The 14,305-nt window shown below is 42.0% G+C and overlaps 2 protein-coding genes across 2 annotated transcripts; both read right to left on the bottom strand.

The window, feature by feature from the left end:
* LOC136432851 (EGF-like repeat and discoidin I-like domain-containing protein 3) lies at window positions 1-8,727 on the bottom strand. The gene is made up of 8 exons (XM_066424428.1): window positions 8,461-8,727; window positions 7,976-8,120; window positions 7,055-7,221; window positions 3,697-3,843; window positions 3,295-3,439; window positions 2,745-2,911; window positions 2,089-2,241; window positions 1-1,482 (listed from the first exon to the last, which is right to left on the bottom strand). The coding sequence occupies exons 2-8, from the start codon at window positions 8,007-8,009 to the stop codon at window positions 1,321-1,323; spliced, it is 975 nt and encodes a 324-aa protein (XP_066280525.1). The 5' UTR covers window positions 8,010-8,120; window positions 8,461-8,727; the 3' UTR covers window positions 1-1,320.
* Window positions 8,222-13,184, bottom strand: LOC136428283 (EGF-like repeat and discoidin I-like domain-containing protein 3). Its single transcript, XM_066417716.1, has 8 exons — window positions 13,005-13,184; window positions 11,567-11,728; window positions 10,920-11,092; window positions 10,247-10,393; window positions 9,935-10,079; window positions 8,939-9,099; window positions 8,461-8,607; window positions 8,222-8,266 (listed from the first exon to the last, which is right to left on the bottom strand). The coding sequence occupies exons 1-8, from the start codon at window positions 13,159-13,161 to the stop codon at window positions 8,222-8,224; spliced, it is 1,137 nt and encodes a 378-aa protein (XP_066273813.1). The 5' UTR covers window positions 13,162-13,184.
* Window positions 13,185-14,305: the final 1,121 nt, after the last annotated feature.

Genomic DNA, 14,305 nt, shown 5'->3' with positions numbered 1-14,305 from the left:
TTTATTATTGTCTAGATTGTGGCTCAAATAAACTAACAACCAACAAGGAATTCATTACGTAATACATCAATTCCAGTAAGGCCGTGTCAGTCAGTGGAAAAAAGAGAAACACACCTAACACAAGTTATCATGTGATAAGAAAACACCATACGTGACGTCAGACACACACCTGTCAGTCAAAAATGCTCCATTAAGTTAAGTCAACACGAATAGCAAAGTCAGTATCTTATCGTCGGTATGGAAATGGGTATAAACCATCTAAACACGTCAATAGTTACAAAAACGTTGGGGAATAATGAGTCAAATTAGTCATTCTTTGTACCTATGTATCAAATCGACGCTCAAAACAACCTATGAAGGAAATAGCCGAAAATAGGTCCCTCAAAAGAAATTATGTGTCAACACTCGGAAGTATGAATATGAAATTTTCCGCTAAAAGTTGTAAACCCCAGTATGTGTAGTTCAAGTTTCCCCATTCCAAAAGTGTTGAAACCCGCTAGTGAAAGTCACTTCGTTAGCAAGATAACGGCGGATGTATCTGATGTCATCAAATTAGGCTCTCTAGACTGGTTCGATGTACAAAACTTGATTTTGACAGAATATGCTAAGTATTTTACTATAAGCTTTGAAGAGATCTGTCGCACGTTTCCTATGGTCTACAAATACCACTGAAGGGAAAGGTAGAAATACATGCAAAGTTCAACGACGACATTCGAATACCAACAGCCAATCACTTCCCCACAATTTACATATTAGATTTTCCATGACATACATCTAACTAACTCACTCACTCATCACTCACTCTCTCCCATAGCTTAGTCAGCCGTAGGGGCAGCATACATCTAACAGTACTTAATAAAAGCTAGCATCTATAAACAGAACGCCAGGCTCACATGCATTAGTTATGATAATTGTAACTTTGAAATCACTTTTCATCAGACTTTGTTTACAGTTTCTGTCTCGTAACATATGATCATTTTGTCTAATTATTGGAAATGTGAAAAGAATATATGTGCTCTCCTATCATGTCAGCGTATCCGAATTCCGAGGACAACTTTGGCCTTTTACTTGACTATCATGATCCACGTATAAAATGATTTAACAAGGACATACGGTCATACCCGAAACCCTCCTTGGGATTAAAGAACAATGCCATGGTAGAGGATTTATTGTTCATGGTGTGATGGACTACTCTGAGTGTCATTTACGTAAACCTTCGCCATCAATTAGATTAAGAAATTAGACATCTTCTCTCTTTCTGTACACTCACATTTGCGGTGGTCATCCACAAAACGCGGCTTCCCAGAAAATCTAAACTGTTCAATAATCCGCTTTACCAACACTATAGCACCCCAGGACCTCCATCCTCATGCTGATCCAGGTGTGCCAGGTTAGCGCCACCACGCGGATGTACCTGGTAGTGACTGGAGGGTGAAGGACATTGATAACGGGAGTCGTCGCGTCACTATTACCTGGGAACACCTGGTCAAAGGGACAACAATAGCTGGTGAGACATGGATAACCAACAACGGTTTACAATCAATGAGGTTATCTCACGTCACAACGAAAAATCGTAACTTATTGATATATACTATTAGTACAACAGCAATGACCACTACATGTCTTTGCTCTTAGGTCACATATACCAATTGTACATACTAGGAGGTGATAATCCCTACTGTGTACAGATAGGTATATACATCAAAGACTGTTTGGACATTAGAACAAGCAATGTATAACTATGACATGTGATATTTCGATTTGTTACTCTATCCCATAAGATTGTGTGTAATCAAACTCATTTGTATGCACCTATTCTTTTGTATGTATGTATGTCTGTATGTAGTAGACCTTACAAAAGTCGCTGTACTTTTGTTGTGTCAATAAAGATATTCTTCTTCTATCATGCATGCAACACTGTTAATGTAGGAAGAGGAAATGTGGGCTACCTTCCTTTCATCGTATACCATTTATACTCGCGTACATTTTGCATTATGATCGACTACACTTGGAACCCGAATGCTCGGTTGCTGTTGATGATTTGCACTTTTAATTTACGGGAAGAATGTTAGTGCTTCAGAAGTATACCTTATCCGAGCCATCCAGGTCCTTGTATGTTGTCCATGAATCTCCGTCATTGCTGAACAGGAGCTTGTATGACGTCACATACTGAATTGGATTTGGTTGGGTGTCACGACCTTGCGTTATGACTCCAGAAACCATCGCAAAGCCAAGGTCAACCTATACCAAAAACAAATATTTTCTTCCATATCAAAAAACAATTACTAGTATTCTGTACAGCAGATTAGCATTTCTACCACAATTTGGACTTTTGTTAACAAAATTGGGTACAACATTTACTGATTTAGCACCCTTTTTCATTAGATATGATATCAACTGTGCTTTTGTTAGAAATGCATGTTACAATGCCATTTTACCATTTCGTTTTATCTTCAACTAAACCAGTAAATCATCTCATTTGCATATATGCTCTTTGATAAATACAGCACTCACTTTTTAGCGTACAGCACATTTTTGTATGTAGAAAAATATAATTGAGGTCTGTATCTGTATGTAGCTGGTATAACCGCCCTTCGGCGTAACACACCAGCTTCGCAGGCACGCGGCGCGATAGCAGCTGGTTGTATTACACCGAACGACTTCGCATGTCTAACTGCATGCATCGTTTAAAGCTGTCTAATGAGGATGCTTCTACGGTCAACACTTGCATGTTTTTATTGTACCTGTAGCCACTCGCCGGCGGTGTTAGTCCCCGCGCACCAGCCCACATTACCCGCCTGGTTTAGCCGACCTAGACTCTTCCTACACACTTCATGATCTAATTCAGACGATACAGTGATCCTCTCATCCAGGACATGTCGAGACTCCATTCCCAACGGTGATCGGCAACCTTTCAAACATACAATATGATGTATTTCATGATGTTAGTAATAACTTTCTTGCACGATGATTGTCTAGAATATAACGCATGGTGGCAACTTCTATTACTTAAAACATCTCTAGGATCCCTACATGTGCAAAGTAGTATTGGAAGACTTAATCTAATACTTGTTCAGTCTTTGCTGGGTATTTATATTCATTTTAGAGTTCTATTCAGAGCTTTCGAGAGAGCACAAACAGGAACATAATCGTAAGACACAGATGAAAATGATTCGAATGCGTGTCTTGACATTTACACCATTCACTGGCGTTTGAATCAATCTTCAAGCTATACCCTAACTCCTTGAACGAAACAGCTATCAGTGATTTTATTTTTTGAGTAAACTGACTCACCAGTCTTCATACAGCCCAAGACCTCCACTCGCATGCCTAAATGGCGGTTCCATGTCTGGACAACCCAGCGGACGTATCTGGTAGAAACCGTCGGGCGGAGGATGTGCGTTACTGGAGTATTGCGGTCCGAGTTCCCCGTGAAGACCTGATTTCAACAAAATATCAGTTATTTTGATTCGGGCTTCTCCCTTGCACACTACTGCTTGAGTTTCCCACTTTGAAGCAGCCACGAACAGCACTTCCTACTGATATGGACACTAGTCCTGTAAATCTTCCGTTTTCCACAAGCTGTTCAGGTACTGACCTTTGCTGAAGATATTCGTTGAGAAAACTTGATACTGTCTCTCTTTCTTTCATAAAGTGTGTCAAATACTGGAATAGAGTCAGACTAGATGACAGTACCTTATCTGATCCATCAGAGTCCTTGTAGGTTGTCCAGGAGATTTCGTCCCAGCTGAACCGCAGCTTGTATGACCTCACCCACTGGTTAGCATTTGACCGACTCTGAGTAATGACTCCCTGTACCTTCGCCGCACCGCCCAAGTCAACCTGTGCAGAAAACATTGACTTCCAGCTTCCATTTTTGGAAAAATATGGCAATTTGCGATGCAACTAAAACGGATATGATAATATTCGTTGATGAAGGTTAGACATCCAGGTAATGAGATACGCCAAAATAGTTACTCAAGCAACTGGATAAAATTAATTTTGAAACAGAGTTTAGGTATAAAGCCTGGTTCTACCAAATCTTTCCTTAATCACTTTCGTCGAAACAGAGTTTAGGTATAAAACCTGGTTCTACCAGATCTTTCCTTAGTCACTGACGAAAGATAGCGCCTGACTGTTTCAAAATTGTATCCAGCTTCTTGAGTAATTTTTTTTGGCGTATGATAATATCAACAACACATCATTTTCGAATTTCTGTTTTTAAAGCAATTGAAAAGGGATGCCCATGACCACAGCCATATTTGTTTGGGTATAAGTAACAACTGATGAATCCTTATATATAAACTTGCCAAGAGTTATGATTGCTCCCGGAATAAATGTCTAATGAAATAAGCCTAACTAGTTGTTTTGAATAGCTTAAATTTTCTCACTATTCCGCTTGTCATGTTCCTGGACATCGGCGGATCCAGGATTTTGGGAACGGGGGGGCGCAATATCAGTCGTGGCCGAAGGCCACGAAGGCGCGCAGCGTAAGCTGCGCGGGGGGAGAGCACGAGAGGGGGTTCCACCCCCTCTCGTTGGGGGGGTCTGGGGGGCCTCCCCCGGAAACTTTTTAAAATCTAGATGCTCTCTGGTGCATTTTAGAACCATTTCTGAGCAAAATAAACCCCGGCGGGATAAAGATTTTTTTACGTAGAATCTGCCAAAGGGGCGTCCGCCCGTCAAATGAGGCCAAATCCCACTTTGGACGGCCTGGACTCTGACACATGCACTGGCCGTCCGATCCATTTTTGACATTTCGGCACACATTTTGCTGTGAAGTCGGTAGAAAAAAATTGAGAAATGCGCATGGTCATTTTGTGTTTTCCACTGAAGCTGCGGACGTGGTGGTGCACGCTGGCACTTCTCGGTGTTGTTGATGTGGACGCATTAAACGTAACTACCTTCCTCAACCATGATTTGCCTGAGTGAGTCTCAAAATGCGACTGAATCCAAAAGAAATTAAAAAGGGAGGCCAATTACCGTCAACAGTAGTACAGGAATCTTACAGGAACAACAGCCTTGCTTTCATAAGAAGGAAGCCAACTTGGCTTCCTTCTTATGAAAGCAAGGCTGTTGTTCCTGTAAGATTCCTGTACTACGGCAACGGTGAACTTCCAGAGTTCTCTGTTACGCATTGTTAGCAGTCCATGACCGGGGGCGCGGCACACCTCAAAAACATCAAACTCACGCCGGGCCACTGTGCGGCACGCCCCCCGTAATCTCTAAGAAAATTTTAGTGGAAAAAAAGTGCCGACGGCCCTTAGTACGTCCGCGGGGAATTTTCACTCGAACACCAATCACATATGGTGCTGTTCCCTGTTCTCATTGTCCCCTTTTAATAACAACAATACGGATTTTTGCGGTTCTACAAGCGGATTCTACAAGCGGTTATATCTTGAACTGGGACGAACTCGCGCCAAACATGAAAGTCACGAAATGCCTGAATGTTGATAGCATCGCAACGTAACAAAGCACAAAAGAAAACACATCAATGCATAAAAAAATTAATATGTTTTCCAGAAATCAATACAAATCACTAAAATCTCACCCAATCGTCTTATAATGCTAGGATTTTATATTGGCAAGTATTACAACGTGTATCAACATGCAATGTGATCGTGATCTCCCTCGTTTATGTTTGGATGCAGTGAGTACACCGAGTACAGCTGAGTACAGCCATCTTGTCCAAAGTTGTGTCGCGATTTTTCTCAATTTGACGCAAATACTAGCTCATATTTGGCAAGTAGCACGACTGCACGACGCATACGCAGGAAACGGGAATAGCACGTACAGGGTGAAACCAAACTGAGAGCCGAAGCACGCGGCTGTTATGTAGCCTCCTGAGACATAACTTTCTTAAGTCTCCATGGCTGTCTTGGCTAGCGGTTACGATTTTGCCACCGGACTTTAATTTTCTAGCATCGACCCTACATTGAACCGGCATTGATGTCATGTAGACTCTTTTGACGGTAATTTACTTGCCCTGCTCATATGCATCTTTGACCCACAAATGGATCTATTTCATCGTAACTTAACTAGTTTCATACTTGTCCACGCTGGTTGTCAGTGGTAACTGGTAACGTTATGTTTGTAAAGAAACTACAGTCTGTGAATATTACTTGTAAGTTCATGTTTACTTACCTTTCCATGCTAGTAACGTTCACGGGGAACCGCCGGTGTTAGCGACTTAAAATCGAACTCTTTGGTCGAGAACAAACGAATGAACATAAAATTAAACCAATGGGAACATAACTGATGTGGTAGCCGGTTTTATCAAAAGTTTTACGGTTACCGTAATAGTATTTTCCATGTCCAATGTGAAACTTGGTCGACGTTACCTACGTACCTGAAAACACGAGTATAGAAGTAAAACAGAGTGTGATAAGTGTACAGCAACGTGTGTGACAACATAGTCTACTGATTTCCAGCGTTTTGAACAGCAATTTTTTGGGGAGTCGTTCCTATTTAATGCACCGCCATCGATGATAACATCAATGGCGGCAATACAAGATTTGCCTCTAAACATGCGTGAAATTGCGTTTATGAATGAATGAACTTTATTGCTCGACACTAGTTGTTAAGCTGTATAGCAACAATGACAAAGCAAGCAATATAATAAAACTAGTATATTCTAAAAACTATGACAACTAGAATATATTTTAGATGGCTTGAAAATCCTAACTAAATTTCCCGGGAGAGGATGACCCCGCCCCGGACCTCGATTGCCAGCGCCGCTTTCTGGGCTGGCGGGAAGGTAAGTCTTGTATTGTGGCAGCGCATAAACCTAATCAATCTCTAAGCTAGTCTAATAATATCTATACGGAAGTCAAGAACTCTAGAATTAACAGAGTTCTCTTTTCATTTGAGCGGATTGATAATATAAGGTTGATCCTCGGCCCCTAGCCTTGCCCTCAACAAAAGTTTTGGCCGGTCGGCTTGTGTATTTTTTTTTTGGACGGCGCGAACGGGGGGGCGCGCGCCGGGTGCGCCCCCCTCTGGATCCGCGCATGCTGGATACCAACATGTATTCAATATCTAGGTCCTCGCCTACCTGTAGCCATTGGCCTGCCTCGTTACGTCCTCCAACCCAGCCTCCCACCCCTACATGCTTGTTGAGCCGGGCGTAGTACGCATGGTGGCTGTTGGCCCAGGATGACGATGATGTGATACTGCTGTCCTCGATGTCTCCGTTCTCCACCCCTAGCGGTTCTAGGCAACCTTAGGGTCATAAACAACAGTCAATACGGATGTCTTATCTAAGTCTTTTCTTCTCTACAGTAAAAGTTGATTTGTCTCTTAGTCCCTAAAAATCTGATACCTTTTCATGTATGCGCATTTCCTTATTGTGCTTTCTTTGTTTCGACTATCAATGTCTCTATTCTAGACCTTTAAGGCTTAGATCCTTCCACAGTATTGTTGTGTCGGCCGACTACAACTCGGCGTTTACAGCTTTTTTTATATTATTCAAAACCAACCTACATAGATGTCGGTATTGCGGTTACTCTAGTTCAGTTCACCGTCAGTGAGGTGACCCGAGTTTCTCCACAAGTCCTCGTCAAGCATGACAGAGTTATGTTCGTCATCATGCGGCTACTTGCATCATCATACATACATCACCGATGGCACGATTTGTTTGTATTCCATGTGTGACAGTCGACTAGCTGGTTTCCACACCATAACCTAAACAACCTTGTGGGGTCGTATGGTGTAATGGCAGGGTTTTCGGCCCAGAACCCAGCGGTCCCGGGTTCGAGAACCTTGACGCCACAGATTATGTGCCCTTGTTAATAAAGGCACTTTACACGACTTTCCTCACTCCACCCAGGTGTAAATATTGGTGCATATTCTCTGTATATTATTCTTTGTGTGGCGCACTGTCCAACTGAGTTGTGAAAAACTGGAGAGCAGTGCCACGTCGTCCTTGTAAGTAAACAACGATAGCGAGATGTCTCACGCGTACGCACTGACTTACCAGTATCCATACAACCCAGAACCTCCACCCTCATGCTGGCGTGTCCGTGCCAGCTCTGCACAGCGAAGCGGATGTACCGGGTGGAAACCGGCGGGCGTAGCACGTGAGTTACTGGGGTATTTCGGTCCGTGTTCCCCGTGAAGACCTAATTTCAAGATAACTCCAGTCATGTTTGGGGCTAGGACATTGTGACTATGCTTCTCCTTTGAAAGCAGTCGCATACGATATTGTCAACTTATTTGAAGACTAGTTCAAGGTCACTAGGACGTTGTGAATGTAGACAGAAAGCTCCTAACATGAACAAAGCTATGTAATTTTAGTTCTGGCCTTAACTTCTAAGGTATGAATTCCCATTTTTATGTATACAGCAAGGAATCTTACGGTTATTTCATGGATGACATCCATCGGCAAAATATGATAGTTTTATCTTTGCATGAAAATGTAAATTGGTTGATGCACAATAAAATCAGACCAGACGACGCTACCTTATCTGATCCATCAGAGTCCTTGTAGGTTGTCCAGGAGCTTTCGTCCCAGCTGAATCGCAGCTTGTATGACGTCACCAATTGGTTATAGGTCGCCCGACCCTGTGTGATGACTCCGTGTACCTTAACTGCACCGCCCAAGTCAACCTGCACAGGATATGATTCTATTCCTTAACCTCGCTAACTCTTCGCAGTTGCAGTTGATGAATCTTGGTGCCATATGATGAAGGCCGCAATTCTCGATATAATTTTCATACGATATCAACATTCCCATACAGGTTCATTAAAGAGACAAACAAATTGCCAGAAGGATGAGTCATCAACTTTACTAATTACAGTAACATAACATTTCATAAACAATTGTTGTCGAATTGATCATGTTTATATTCAAAAGTTAGATACAAAGGGTCTAGACGAAAAGGGTCGCCAATGGGAGGGCAAGTGCGAGCCTCTATTGATGTAATGCTATGTTTCCTACCTGTAGCCACTCGTCTATAGCATTAGCTCCGGTCCAGGATCCGCCAATCGCAGTGTTCAGCCGGCCGCGGTACGGCTTTAGACCGCCGTGGGGGGCTGACGATGCCGTGATGCTGCTATCCGAGATGTATCCCGCCTCCATCCCCAACGGTTCTAAGCAGTCTTATAGACAAGAATTGCAAGTTGATGGAATGATAATGATAATCTTTATTGCATTTCATTCCCCAGGGGGATAAATGCATAAGAGACAATACATGGTTTGATGAACACGAGAGAAAACAAGAATAATATGATAAAAATGCTAATATTAAAACCGAACATAATAGTAAACACTATACAAATGGATGGCAAATACAATTTGGAAGTCTGCATTCTCTTATCTTTGTTTCTATCTTTGTTTCTACATGTACTAGGTATTTCTTACGAATGACAATGCCATCGGTCCTTTTTAATATTTTATATTTCAATCACTACTTTCAACATTGCTCCTTAGATTGGCTCTTGATTCAAACATTTGATTTCAAAAAATGTTTGATGATAAGTCACACCGACTGTTGGATGCAACATTACACGTCTGTAGGTCTCGAGATTATACTCAACTAATCTAAATGTACTGATATCATCGCACAAAAGTACCCTTTCAGTACATAGTTTCATTCATTCATTCATACGTGCGTCAGTCCACTGATAGGGAAGGCCAACATCATTTTACAATGGCTGCAAGTGCCATGATAATGTTGACCATGTTTAAGGCACATTTTGAAAGTAATAGAAACATCGATCTATGTAGAATATAATTTGATTTTCGCAATGTATGTCAATATGCAGTTTCGTCCACATAGCTCACCGATTTAGTGCGTTATGTCAGTTTAAAAATCGTAGAAATTTCCCGCGTGCACGTTGTTTGCACTGATACTCAATATTTCTTAAAAATCGTTACCATCCCTGCTTTGATAGAATAACCCATGATGATATGTCGTAGGTTACGTATACTCACCAGCGTTCATACAGCCCAGGACCTCCACCCTCATGCAGATATGGCCTTGCCAGGTCTGGACAACGAAACGGACGTATCTCGTGGTGACTTGTGGGTCGACAAGCTGGGTTACCGCAGTCGTTGCATCCGTGTTCCCTGCCAAAACCTATTTCAAGAAAAGATCGTGCTTGGATGTTCACTATTGGACTCCTCATTTTGAAGCAGATGCAGCTGATAGTGTCATCAAAAAAGTTCACAAGTCTTTACTAGGAACATCCGTCCAAAAAATGCCTATACGTAACAATCTGGTTGACACTGTGGTAAAATCAGTACCTTATCTGATCCATCAGAGTCCTTGTAGGTTGTCCAGGAGCTTTCGTCCCAGCTGAACTGAAGCTTGTATGACGTCACCCACTGGTCAAAGGTCGGCCGACCCTGAGTGATGACTCCGTAGACTATTGTTGCACCGCCCAAGTCAACCTGGACAAACAGTATAAGCATAGATATCGTTGTCCCTTTCTCCTATCTAGTCATTGTCAAATGCTGCAATACATTACACCGACTCTCGAGGCAGCGTAGCTGATATTGGAGAGTCGAGATTTATGGACAGATAGATACAGGCAATGGAAATGTACGCAACACTACTTTAAATACAATGCTACATTCAATCTCTAACAATCCGCCTTACAATCCAATTTAGCATCGTTGAGTCATTTGATCAAATGCATATTTAATGCATTACATGTATATACATAACTTTCTCCTTGTTCCATATTTGCAGTAGCAATACATAGATCTGTACAAATTAAACCACAAATGGGTGCATCTCAACGTGACATCAGTCTTGAAATACCTTCAAGTGTTGTAAATAAGATAGAGTGATCATACACTACCCGATCCGTTTATACATGAGTTAATGGAGCCTTACGGAATTTACCTAGTTTACCCAACATACTCCGGATTCGTGCTTAGTAAAAATAACATTGATATTCTAAACATTCCGAACCTGAAGCCATTCACCCGCTACACGTGATCCTGAACACCATGCCGTGCGACCGTCGGGGGTATTCAGCCTGCCATGGTAGGATCGACGGATGTCAGTACCCTCATATTCAGATGATGCCGTGATGGCGCTGTCCGGGATGTCTCTGGACTCCACCCCCAATGGATCCTGACAAACTATCAGTAATCACATGTTAATGTCTATCATCAATAGTTGGGCATGATATCATATTTTAGAAACATTCTTCGACTCTATCGCAGAACGTACCCTGTGGCTACCCTGCGATTACGCATATAGCGACCATGGACACTGGCTGAGAGCGGCAGGTCTTGGTAACTATCAAACGTCAATTGAAGGGTTTCTGCTATTCTATGAATGAATGAGAAGCTACCTCTATGAAGATACGTTAACCTCTTCTGATGCACGCATATTTATGTAACTTGTAAGTATCGGACACTTATCATTCTTTCGAGAATTGATTTTGTCTTGTTTATACGACAGTTATCGTGTAGTGTCTAAGTTGCAAGCACCAGTTGCGTAAATTGATGGCGCCGATACAAGATCTAAGGTTTAGTAGCGCTGCTTTAGTTGACGTCAGGTGTACCCATGGTATGTTGAATGTGTTTGTATATGTATGAAAAGTAGCTTACAAGTACAAGTGGGCTCTCTTGAGGTCCACTGGCTATCAGCTTGGCAGGTTGTGCTGGGAGCCCCCTGTAGTCTGTAACCTGCATTACAGGTGAATTCCGCCACGTCCTGGTAGGAATTAGTGGTCATATTCCCGTCTGTAGGGGCCGTCAGACGGGGACATGCTGTGAGGGAAAAGGATATTGTAACAGCGAATAAGCACGGGCGTCAACTGAACATTCACGTTTCCCATGAATATCTTTTTTTTCTATTCTAGTCAATAGATTTATGCATCAAACAAACATAGTAGGATGGCGCTCGTCAACATGTATATAGAACCAGACTACTACACAAAAAACGTAAGGGAGGCAATTAACATCGGGGTCCATCAACCCATGTTTAACGGGGACGGCGGTAGGTATCGACTTCCGGGCACCTTTGACCTATTCCTGAGGTCACAGATAAAAAACGTTAGTGCCCGTCAGGAGAGTGGGTCAAATTCCTGATCGAAGAAGACCGAAGGATAGGTTCGATTTTTTAAAAGTTTTTCTCTTGCGCTGGAAAGCATGAAAAACTTTGACTCGAAGTTTTTCGATGTAAAGTTTTATAAATTTGTTTCAATATAAAACGGAACTGGGATGGCTTGACGTATTATCTTGTCACCGGGTGTCCTCTTATCTTTAGGATGAAATGTCTAAACAGCGCCTTGTTGTATGATCTGTCTGTCGATCTTCTCATACAGCAAGCTATTAAATGTCAGTTAGGCCACAGCAAGTAATTTTTATGGATGACATCAGCGCGCTCATTAATTTTCGCCTGATTTCGAAATAAAAAACAAGAAATTTCATTGCCCTCCGACGGTGGTCAAGATGCCAAAAATTGGCAATTATGTCGTAAACGTTGACAGTCTAAGGTGTTTCATTGCATATGAATACCCAGTGTAGTTCCTGCCCATGATGGTATAATAACAAGCTGTTTTCTGCATTTGTTCTAGCAAGGACATTATATGAATAATGGGGGGGGGGGAGATCTAGTTAATTGAGCTGTATACACAAGGTGTTTCATCGCATATGAATTCCCAGTGTAGTTGCTTCAGATGATGGTACAACAAGCTCTTTTCTGCATTTGTTGTAGTTAGTCTTTTGAGATGTATACACATCTACAATGACATGTTTACATTAAATCAAGGAGGTTTTATATTATATATGAAACCTCATTGGTTGAATATAGGAATAAAAGACCTGTTGGTCATGATATCATATTTCGTCGCCTCAATTCTTGTTTAACAAGACGTATGATCTCAAAATTTGAAAATATAGGAATGATGTTATTTTTGACCCGCCTTGTTTTTTTTCCGCCCTATCTCATTAATTTTGGAGTCTGCGGAGGATGTCATCCATAAAATTTACTTGCTGTGGCCTTATCTACTTTCACCGACGTCATTTCAATCGACATACTCACCGTAGCACCCTAGAACCTCCACCCTCATGACGATATGACGGTGCCATGTCCAAACTTCAAACCGGATGTACCGAGTGGTGACCGGTGAGGGAAGAGTTTGAGTAACTGGAGTCGTCTCATGAGTATTACCTGCAAATACCTGAACAGAGCAGTTCATAACTGGTGAATAAAAACCATGAACAGTACGGACTGCCGTCATATGCGTAATAAGAACGTCATATAAGTAATTTATGGCCGTGATTGCTTCACATTTCTTTGTGACCATTTTGAATATCTGAATGGGGCAAGATGTAGAGTATAGAGTGGAGTGGTGCAATGTACAATAAAGGTCTTTACTTATTCATCCACATATTATGTGAAACAACCACACCTTGTCTGTGCCGTCTGTGTCTTTGTACGTTTCCCAGGTGGTGCCGTCATCACTGAACAGAAGCTTGTATGACGTCACATATTGGTCGGTGGTGCGACCTTGGGTTACGACCCCGGAAACAGTTGCATGGCCAAGGTCAACCTAGATTAGATGTGACATAGAATTCATATCAAGTAAACAAACAGGATTCAGTTTGCGCGATTTTAAATCAACGTGTTGTCTTTAAATCAACGTGTTGTCTGAGCATGGCATTTGCCTTGGGCCAGAAGGCACCCTTAAGGTCTAAAATACATGTTCCATTTTTGATTGTGTTTAGTATGTGGCATAGCTTCAACACAGGAATGTTTTGCCTTCTAGCTCCACTTTTCCTTGATTGTTTGGAACAAATAATTGTTGATCACTTGGAGGTCATCACCATTATTTCCCAGCTTGGAACGTGAAAGAGTGTAACGTTAATGATGCCCTGTACGCACCTGTAACCACTGACCGCGGAGGTTATGAAGAGCACACCAGCCATTATACGCAGCCCTGTTCAGCCGACCGTCGACAATCCTGCATCCTCCACTGGAATGTTGAGACGACGCTGAGATGTTAGCGTCCGGGATGGCTCCTGACTCCATTCCCAAGGGTGAGTCGCAAGCTATGAAATGAATACTAAAACGCATCAACATAAATCGTGTATTGACAATTGAGGCATTCAGCTTTTTTGCTTTATTCTAACGACACGGACAATCACATTGTCCTAACTAGTTGATCATATTTCAGGTTCGAGATGGCGCTCTTTGAGTGTCACGGGCATAGTCAAACTCGACATCTAGGCCCTATCGTAGCATCAGGATGTTCAGAACTTCAAGGAAGAGATGAAAAGGTTTACTGAATAACGGTAGATAAAATCATTCTTAGATGTTGACATTTCAATTCTAAAATCCTT

Source organism: Branchiostoma lanceolatum, chromosome 1, assembly GCF_035083965.1.
Source record: "Branchiostoma lanceolatum isolate klBraLanc5 chromosome 1, klBraLanc5.hap2, whole genome shotgun sequence".
Taxonomy (NCBI): Eukaryota; Metazoa; Chordata; class Leptocardii; order Amphioxiformes; family Branchiostomatidae; genus Branchiostoma; species Branchiostoma lanceolatum.
This window is presented reverse-complemented; position numbering and strand designations above follow the sequence as displayed.